This window comes from Bos indicus x Bos taurus, chromosome 10, assembly GCF_003369695.1.
Source record: "Bos indicus x Bos taurus breed Angus x Brahman F1 hybrid chromosome 10, Bos_hybrid_MaternalHap_v2.0, whole genome shotgun sequence".
Taxonomy (NCBI): domain Eukaryota; kingdom Metazoa; phylum Chordata; class Mammalia; order Artiodactyla; family Bovidae; genus Bos; species Bos indicus x Bos taurus.
Window position 1 is genome coordinate 73,332,383 of NC_040085.1, and position 10,504 is coordinate 73,342,886.

General features: G+C 41.8%; 1 protein-coding gene across 2 annotated transcripts in view; it reads left to right on the forward strand.

Annotated features, from left to right (window-relative positions):
• The window catches only part of ARG2 (arginase 2), a 35,187-nt gene that overhangs the window by 23,913 nt on the left and 770 nt on the right, over positions 1-10,504 (forward strand). For both annotated transcript variants that reach the window (XM_027552235.1, XM_027552236.1), the window contains 5 exons: positions 239-416; positions 2,540-2,699; positions 6,708-6,802; positions 6,977-7,081; positions 8,247-8,383. In XM_027552235.1, the coding sequence (XP_027408036.1) occupies positions 239-416; positions 2,540-2,699; positions 6,708-6,802; positions 6,977-7,081; positions 8,247-8,383 (675 nt within the window). The remainder of the gene's footprint in view (positions 1-238; positions 417-2,539; positions 2,700-6,707; positions 6,803-6,976; positions 7,082-8,246; positions 8,384-10,504) is intronic.

Below are 10,504 nucleotides of genomic sequence, written 5' to 3' on the forward strand. Positions count from 1 at the left end.
AGGTTAAGTGAGTGAACATTTCTGGGTTTTACTTTCTAAAACTCAGCTTTATCTGCAAAATGATATTCCTAAAAGGATCTACCCCACAGGATTGCTGGGAGGATGGAGAGAACCCTGCCACTATCGTGTGAGGTTTTAGTTACCCAATGTGTACTCTATTAAAACTGTTATTTGTGGCCCCAGGCCAGTAAAAGGAGGAATAACATGATTACTCTTGTCATCTATCATTCATTTCTAGGCTGCCACCTTAAAGACTTCGGAGATTTGAATTTTACTCCAGTTCCCAAAGATGATCTCTATAACAACTTGATAGTGAATCCTCGCTCAGTGGGCCTGGCCAACCAGGAACTAGCGGAGGTGGTTAGCCGAGCTGTGTCAGGTGGCTACAGCTGTGTCACGGTGGGAGGAGACCACAGGTAAGAGGGAGCCAGGGTGGTGGAGGGGCTGGACCGCATGGCTCATTTAGAGTAAAATACTCTAGAATTTCTAGGGCATCATGTACATAGCATTTTCATGTCTAAGATCAGGAACCACTCGAGGCACGTACAGTTTCCTTTGTAAGACGTGTCACATAGTATGAGGACAAGTTCAGAGTTAGACTAAGCAAAGTTTTTAGACGGTATGTTTCATGCTTGCTTCTTGGAAAACTTTCTTAAAACTTCTAATGACTTTTCATTTTGGTTATTTAGGAGAATTGGAGGGATTCATTGATAGGCTGAATTTATTTTAAGCATTTCTGCTAATAGGTTTTAGAAATGCCCCACTTAGCATGTGAATACTGTCTCTACCTCCACAGTATAGACCCTAGGTGGCTTACCCAGTTGATCCTTCCTCTCAGTGAATCAGCATGCACTTTACTGAGCACTGTTCTGATGAGTTGTCAAGCAGTGCCAAGGAGTATTGGAAGCTTGTGATCTATTAGAATTAAATGAAATAAATACACATGGAATGAGAAAAAAATACTGAATTCCACATCTCAGAAGGAAGAGATCAGTCTGGGCTGGACTAGTCAGATTTCACGGGGGAGTATTTGAGCTAAGTAATGAAGATTTTTTTTGTAGAAAGAAAAATAGCATTGAAGTACTAGGAATATCAAGCATTTAATACATAGTCTCAGTTAATCCTCAAAACCGTGCCATAAGGCATATACTATTTTATCTAATTCACTGCTGGGGACAATGAGGGACAGAGGCTGAATAACATCTAGAACCAGGAAGTAGTAGAGCTTGGATTCAAGTCCATTGTGACCACTGTGGGCAATAATCTTTTGAGATCAAATCTAGCAATTTCCCTGAGTTACTCAGCTTTTCAGATCAATTAACAGAACTGGAAAGACAGGTAGATTCCTCATTAAGAATAAAATTTTAGGTAGAATAAGGAAGTCCGTCCCACATTCTCTACTGAAATTGATTAAATAACTCAAGGGTGGGTCTCTTGCTCTGAGCTCAGGCATTTTTCAGTCACTAAGCTCCCTTTAACAGTGTAACATACACTACTGCTTTGATCATCAACCCGACTAACATTATTATCCTTATCTTATAGAAAGGGAAATAGCAGTCTAGAGAAGTTAGATGACTTGTCCTATTTCACACAGTTCTTCCTAGAAAGACCCCCAGTATTCTGAATTGATCCAGTGCTTTTAGCACCATACCATGCTCTTTCTTGAAAAGGTCCTACATGGAACACAGGGCTTAAAATGCTACCTCAGGGTATTCTGACCAAAAGGATGACTGGCTAGTTCCTAAGATGCTTAAGCTGCATTTCCCATCGTCCTGAGGACAAGTTCTTTGGTTCCTGGGAAGCTTGAGCAGCTTTCCAAACACAATTTCATCAGCTGTACTCCTTCAGTTCAGACAGGATAGTTGGCTAATGTAAGCAGAGACCAAGGACAAGCAAAGCAACCATTAGGAACACCTAATGGTACTTGAATGTCATGCTAATGTATAGAACATGCAAATAAACTTCTGTTTTATTCAGTGATCTAATGAGGTCTTTAATTGGGTTGCCCTGTTAATGTCTTTAAAAACGTTGACTTATTGTTTTAGGAAGTATCACATAATCTTTCTAAAAAGCGGTAATACAAATTTTTATCCTTAAAAAGTTAACATAACTGATTCTCTAAAAGTAATTTTTCTTGGTCTCTCAAGAGATATTAAGTAGTACTAGTGAGTTGTTACATACTGATCACCTCTTTAACAGGATTTCATTTGTTGAACAAAAATTTTGGATCCTTTTCTGGGCCAAGACTAATGGATCCAATTAAAGGAATTTAGGGGCAGCAATGAACCTGGTACACCACAAGAATAACCAGTTGTCAGCTTTGAATCTTTAGAGCCTTCCATTTCTCCCTGTCTTTCATTCAGGATTTGTCTTTGGGAATGACAGTCCGAGGGACCCTGTTCTCATCCAAATCCAGACTCAATCTAGAGCCTGACTTCACCCTGAGGACAAAGTGTGAGCTGTGCTGGCTGAGGATATTTGTTATTATGATGTTTGCCAAGCAGGGGGCTTTTAAGATTATTTTATTTGTTCTTTGCAGCCTGGCAATCGGTACCATCAGTGGCCACGCCCGACACTGCCCAGACCTTGGTGTGATCTGGGTTGATGCCCATGCTGACATCAATACACCCCTCACCACTTCATCTGGAAATCTACATGGACAGCCAGTTTCGTTTCTCCTCAGAGAACTACAGGACAAGGTCTGTGGGCTGAAATGAAGAGAATGTAGAGCAGGTTGCAAGGGTTATCCTGGGGCTCTGAGAATCTAGTTCAGTAATATTTCTGTGAAGGATAGATTTATGGTGATGGTACTAATGTTCCCCACTTCTTCATTTGTTCACCAAACTTATTTCGGACCAGATAGTCCAGATGCTGGGGGCATAAGGAGGACTAGCACACGGGCCCTGCTTCTGGAGTGGCTCATAATCTCATAATCATAATCTCATCTCATAATAAAGGAATGTGGTAGTGGGCAGTGCCCTCTGGTGATATGGATATACCTACAGCCTGAAGAATTCTTGGTAAGAAGCTCCTGGGCCTCACTCTTGGACCCACCAGTCTAGAAGACAAATAAAACCATGATTACCTCAGTAATGTTTTCCCAGGCTCTTCAGAAGACTTGGGAGCTCATGCTAGGCAAGGACTAGAATCTGTGTATCCCTCCCCTCAGTAAGGGACCAAGTTAAACCAGGACAGTAAAAAGGTTATTCACTAGGCAGAATTCACATTTTGACTCTTGGGGACTTGAAACATAACCTGGTTCCCATCTCAAGAACCAATCGGTAAACAATTCAATAGTATGCAAAGAGGTGGAAAAGATCTAGTCAGCAGTATTCTTGCTATTTAGGTAAGTTAATGAGAAACCAAGGCCACCTTCAGTTCAGGTCAGTTGCTCAGCTGTGTCCAACTCTTTGCAACCTCATGGACTGTGGCATGCCAGGGTTCCCTGTCCATCACCATACTCCTGAAGCTTGCTCAAACTCATTTGCTCAAACTCATGTTCGTTGAGTCAGTGATGCCATCCAACCATCTCACCTGCTGTTGTCTCTTCTCCTGCCTTTAATCTCTCCCAGCATCAGGGTCTTTTCCAGTGAGTCAGCTCTTCACATCAGGTGGCCAAAGTATTACAGCCTCAGCTTCAGCGTCAGTCCTTCCAATGAATATTTAGGACTGATTTCTTTTAGGATTGACAGGTTTGATCTCCTTGCAGTCCAAGGGACTCTTGAGAGTCTTCTCCAACACCACAGTTCAAAAGCATCAATTCTTCGGCACTCAGCATTCTCTGGCGCTTAGCTTTCTGTATAGTCCAACTCTCACATCCATACATGACTACCGCAAGAACCATAGCTTTGACTAGACAAACCTTTGTTGGCAAAGTAATGTCTTTATTTTATAATATGCTGTCTAGGTTGGTCACAGCTTTTCTTCCAAGGAGCAAGCGTCTTTTAATTTCATGGCTGCAGTCAACCAGATGGCAGTGATTTTGGAGCCCAAGAAAAAGTCCGTCACTGTTTCCACCGTTTCCCCATCTATTTGCCATGAAGTGATGGGACTGGATGCCATGATCTGAGTTTTCTGAATGCTGAGCTTTAAGCCAGCTTTTTCACTCTCCTCTTTCACTTTCATCAAGAGGCTCTTTAGTTCCTCTTTGCTTTCTGCCATAAGGGTGGTATTATTTGCGTATCTGGGGTTATTGATATTTCTCTCAGCACTCTTGATTCCAGCTTGTGCTTCATCCAGACGGGCATGTTACATGATATACTCTGCATATAAGTTAAATAAGGAGGGGGACAACATACAACCTTGACATATTCCTCTCCTGATTTGGAACCAGTGTGTTGTTCCATGTCCACTTCTAACTGTTTCTTCTTGACCTGCATAGAGATTTCTCAGGAGGCAGGTTAGGTCAAGGTGGTCTGGTATTCCCATCTCTGAGTTTCCCACAGTTTGTTGTGATCCACACAGCCAAAGGCTTTGGCATAGTCAATAAAGCAGAAGTAGATGTTTTTCTGGAAGGCAATTTGATCTCTGGTTCCTTTGTCTTTTCTAAATACAGCTTGAACATCTGGACTGTTGAAGCCTGGCTTGGAGAATTTTGCTACTTTGCTAGCCTGTGAGATGAGTGCAATTGTGCAGTAGTTTGAGCATTCTTTGGCATTGCCTTTCTTTGGGATTGGAATGAGAACTGACCTTTTCCAGTCCTGTGGCCACTGCTGAGGTTTCCAAATTTGCTGGCATATTGAGTGCAGCACTTTAACAGATCATCTTTTAGGATTTGAAATAGCTCAACTGGAATTCCATCACCTCCACTAGCTTTGTTCGTAGTGATGCTTCCTAAGGCCCACTTGACTTTGCATTCCTGGATGTCTGGCTCTAGGTGAGTGATCACACCATCGTGGTTATCTGGGTCATTAAGATCTTTTTTGTATAGTTCTTCTGTGTATTCTTGTCACCTCTTAGTATCTTCTGCTTCTGTTAGGTCCATACCATTTCTGTCCTTTATTGAGCCCATCTTTGCATGAAATGTTCCCTTGGTATCAGTAATTTTCTTGAAGAGATCTCTAGTCTTTCCCATTCTGTTGTTTTCCTCTATTTCTTTGCACTGATCACTGAGGCTTTCTAATCTCTCCTTGCTATTTGGAACTCTGCATTCAAATGGGTATATCTTTCCTTTTCTCTTTTGCCTTGAGCTTCTCTTCTTTTCTCAGCTATTTAGAAGGCCTCAGACAACCATTTTGCCTTTTTTTTTTTTCTTGAGGATGCTCTTGATTACTGCCTCCTGTACAATGTCACGAACCTCCTCCATAGTTCTTCAGGCACTCTGTCTATCAGATCTAATCCCTTGAATCTATTTGTCACTTCTGTATAAACAAGAGATTTGACTTAGGTCATACCTGAATGGTCTAGTCATTTTCCCTACTTTCTTCAAGTGTGAATTTGGCAATAAGATTGAGTTGATGTTCTGAGGCACAATCAGCTCCTGGTCTTGTTTTTGCTGACTGTATAGAGCTTCTCCACTAGACTGCAAAGAATATAATCAATCTGATTTTGGTATTGACCATTTGGTGCTGTCCATATGTAGTCTTTTCTTGTGTTGTTGGAAGAGGGTGTTTGCTATGACAAGTGCATTCTCTTGGCAAAACTGTTAGCCTTTGCCCTGCTTCATTTTGTACTCCCAGGCCAAATTTGTGTTACTTGTTCTCTCTCTTGACTTCCTACTTTTGGATTCCTATAATGAAAAGGACATCTTTTTTGGGTGCTAGTTCTGGAAGGTCTTGTAGGTCTTCGTAGAACTGTTCAACTTCAGCTTCTTCAGTGTTACTGGTTGGGGTACAGACTTGGATTAGTATATTGAATGGTTTGCCTTGGAAGTGAACAGAGATCATTCTGTCATTCTAGATTGCACCCAAGCACTGCATTTTGGACTTTTGTTGACTATCATGGCTACTCCATTTCTTCTAAGGGATTTTTGCCTGCAGTAGTAGATATAATGGTTATGTGAGTTAAATTCACCAACTCTAGTCCATTTTATTTCATTGATTCCTAAAATGTTGATGTTCACTTTTCCCATCTCCTATTTGACCACTTCCAATTTACCTTGATTTATGGACCTAATGTTCCAGGTTCCTGTGCAATATTGTTCTTTACAGCATCAAACTTTTTTCTATCACCAGTCACATCCACAGCTGGGCATTGTTTTGCTTTGGCTCCGTCTCTTCATTCTTTCTGGTGTTATTTTCGCCAGTAGCATATTAGGCACTTACTGACCTGGGAAGTTCATCTTTCAGTGTCCTATCTTTTTGCCTTTTCATACTGTTCATGGGGTTCTCAAGACAAGAATACTTAAGTGGTTTGCAGTTGCCTTCTCCAGTGGACCATGTTTTGTCAGAACTCTCCACCATGACCCGTCCATCTTGGGTGGCCCTACAGGGCATGGCTCATAGTTTCACTGAGTTAGAGGAGGCTGTAGTACATGTGATCAGTTTGATTAGTTTTCTGTGATTGTGTTAAGAGAAGGTATTTTATCCTTCATAAGACTATACTGTTCTGCAGCTGCCCTTCTGAATCATTTCCACTTCTATCAGTTCTTTCCCAGATTGTGTGTTTGCTGGTTTACACATACACTGAGAGTAAGAAGAGAAGTCACACCACACACAGCGATTATCATGGGGAGACTGAGAATCCCTGATGAGTTCTTCTCTTCACAGGTACCACAGCTCCCAGGATTTTCCTGGATCAAACCTTGTATCTCTTCTCCAAGTATTGTATATATTGGACTAAGAGACGTGGACCCTCCTGAACAGTAAGTTGATATGTTAGGGTTGAGTTTTGGGCCTGTCCTGGCCACTAATGTTCCATTTGATAGATTATTTCTGGACTTACCGTGTTATAGGTCACTATAAAGACAAGCCCCACTCCTACATCTGATTGAAAAACTGCTCTTTAGCTAAGGCTTCTTTCCTTTATATCTCACCAGTTTTATTTTAAAGAATTATGATATCCAGTATTTTTCCATGAGAGACATAGATCGACTTGGTATCCAGAAGGTCATGGAACAGACATTCGATCTGCTGATTGGCAAGTAAGTAACTACAATGGATGTCTACTGCTAGGTCCCAAAGGGAACAGGGCAGACTCTCAGTGGGCAGTAAACTTTGGCCTGTCTTGTAAGATAATGACCTTATAAAAGCAAAACATACATATGAAAAAATTCAGATAATTCAGAAAGGGAGACTGTGAAACTTCAGTCATGTTCTTCTGGGGCTGGGAGGGAAAACAGCTCTGGTGAATTTCTCTTTAGCTCCATTTTTAATGCTTATCTTTTGAAAGGAGAAGCATTCATTGTTCCAACTTTTCTCTTCTTCCCAGCCTCAACTATTGCATCATCTGAAAATTTTATATTAAGCAAATCTTGGTAGTATAGAAAGATGACGGGTGAATGCTAATCAAATGCTAGTTAAGAACATTTTCCCAGTGCTGAGTCTTCATTTCTGGGTGATTAATTGCCACCTTGGTAGTACTGTTTCTTAAAGTGTTAGGAAGTATAAATAATTTACTATATAGGTATTTACTGTATGTTACCTTCAACCATTGGATGCCTGGGCTAAACTCAAGTTGGAATTGGGAGATGCTAAGATCAAAGTCATTAAGTTCAGAGCTGCTGTTCTACTCTGAGAGAATAACTAACTGTAACCTAGACCCATCCAACTTCAACTAGAATTTGTCAGAACCCATGTCCTATGGAAGTGAAGAATTCTCTCTATTGATAGTTCTTAATGTAAGAGGCTCTAAAGTGAAAGTGAAGTCGCTCAGTCGTATCCGACTCTTTGCGACCCCATGGACTGTAGCCTACCAGGCTTCTCAGTCCATGGGGTTTTCCAGGCAAGAGTACTGGAGTGGGTTGTCACTGCCTTCTCCAGGGGATCTTCCTGACCCAGGGATCGAACCCGGGTCTCCCACATTGTAGCCAGACGCTTTACCCTCTGAGCCACCAGGGAAGCCCTAAAGCCCAGGGTAAATCAGAAATACAAACTGGAGTTAGTCTGAGGCACACAGAACCGAGGGCAAGACTATGAAGTGGTGTGTAAGCACCTAACATAATAACTTTCAGAACAGGAAATCTGGAAATCTGCTGTATTAATAAAGTACTAGCATTAACAGCAACAAAACCAAGGAGTTGTAGCTGTAGGAAGGACGAACATCCAAGTACAGCCCAAATGACTTTCTCTTATTTTCCTCCTTTCAAGAAGACAAAGGCCAATCCATCTGAGTTTCGATATTGATGCATTTGACCCTACACTGGCTCCAGCCACAGGAACCCCTGTTGTAGGGGGACTGACCTATCGAGAAGGCATATATATTACTGAGGAAATACACAGTACAGGTAAGCAGTGATCAACCTGTTAATTACCTAAGTAGATCTGCTGAAGCCTCTTGCCTGCCAGGGGATCTTTTCTATTATTACATGTCACTGGAGACATTGTTTCTCTTTAAACTTCTATAGCTAAAAGCCATGTGGTCAGGCCAATAAGGAATCATTTAGAGGCATGTTTGGACCTGGCTGATAACAAAATACATTAGGGTAACACTGAGTAAAAAAAAAATACTGTCCACTTAAACACTTAATAAATACAAAAATAAACTGCCAAACTGATGTAGTTCTTTGCATCTGAATTGTATAAAGGCAGATGAAGACTAAAAGGCAAGGCCAAATAGTTCTAATTTTAACCCTGACACTATGAGACTGGTTCACTGGGAGTTGAAGCTTCCCTTGAAGATATTTCAAAGCTGGACACCACCTTGTGCCCTTTCATAGAAGTCTTACACTAGAGCTTGTTTGCTAGGACCTGTAACATGGGGATACTGGAAGATGAATGGCTGACAGGAAGATCAGTAAACTGAAAGCTAGGGGATCAAGAGTAGCTACAAGGGGGGAATTCCCTGGTGGTCCAATGGTTAGGACTTAACTTGGTGCTTTCACTACAGTGGCTGGGTTCGATCCCTGATTGGGGAACTAAGATCCCACAAGCTTCATGGCGCAAAAAATTAATAAAAAATTTTTAGAAAAGAGTAGCTACAAGAGGTTACTGTCCCCAAACTCATACTCATTTGCAAATACTTTCCATTTCTGTCAGAAAGCTCTTGGTTTTAAGGCTACTTTAAATGACCTCTCATTGTAAAGTTTAAACAATTACTGCATGGTACTTCAATACCACCTCATGAAATTGGGGTTGAAATGGCATAGAGACCCCAGACTGAAAAGTCGAGGACTACAAGAAACCCTTGACTATCTGGGATGGGATATGGAAGTTGAGAAATGGTCTCCCTGGCTCTGGAGCCTACCAGAACCTTAGGCACTACATAAAGAAGAATGCTTGTCAATCAGATTTGATGGGACCAGAAAATCTTATTCTCAGACCTACAACTGAGACACTGTCAGCTGTCCTTGGCCAGTGAACCTGGAAATTCAGTTCTCCATTCAGGTTCCCACTGACACCACTTAGAGCAGAGATTAGTAACCTCTAGCTCTTAGATGGGGGCAGTGGTTATACCCTGTCCATCCCTCCCCTGCTGCAGTGTTATTCTATTCCAAAAGGCTGTCTGTCCTGAGACTATCAACTAGATAAAGCAGTTTGCTTAATCCACAAGGTGGCAGTAGTCTAGAAATATAGGTAGTATGTTTTTAACAGTTTGTACCCTCTTGATTTACTTCTGGGCTATGTAAAAGGTCCACATTTAGTAGGTGGAGATTGGATACAGATGCATGTGCAGGAGCTGGTGGACACACCTCTCACTGTAGTTCTGCACGGCGCACTGAACTCCGCATTGCTAAGGGACGGCACACTGTGCCGATGTACTAGCAGTGAAGGTACATGTACTAAAATGGGATATCCATAAGTCATTAGGTATATTCATCCATGTATCCAGGCTTTATGGCCACCCTAAATATTCAGATACTTGTATCCTCCAATCTAGTTTCTTCTAGTGACTCTTAAAGGAGGTAGATTAACTTCATCCAGAATAACCAACTAAAAATAAACACCCCAGAAGTAGGGGATATATATGTTGATGGGGAGGGGCAGAGGGCTGGGCTAGATAGGTTCTTTTATGGTCTAATCTTCCCGCCTCAAACCCTTTGGCACAAGTACCCAGACCCTCACAGAAGGTAACTGGAGTCCAAACTAAATATGACCAAGTGCAAGATACTACATCCGTCTGAAGGGAGACCTAAGAACTGTGTCATACATGGAGCCTGTCCTGAGAGTTCAAACTTGCAGGGGTGAGAGTAAGGTATGCAGTAACAGCTATACTTTAGGACACACGGTGCCTTAAAAGCTACACAGCGCCAGAGTTCAGAAGTGGGAATAGAGTGCTGGCTAGTGAGACGTGAGAGATCTCATCACACAACTACAGGCAGGCATCTGGCAGGTCCCTGGAAATACTGGAAATGATACATTTTCCCAACTAGACTGGAAACTCCTACTGCCACCCCTGTTTACCCCTC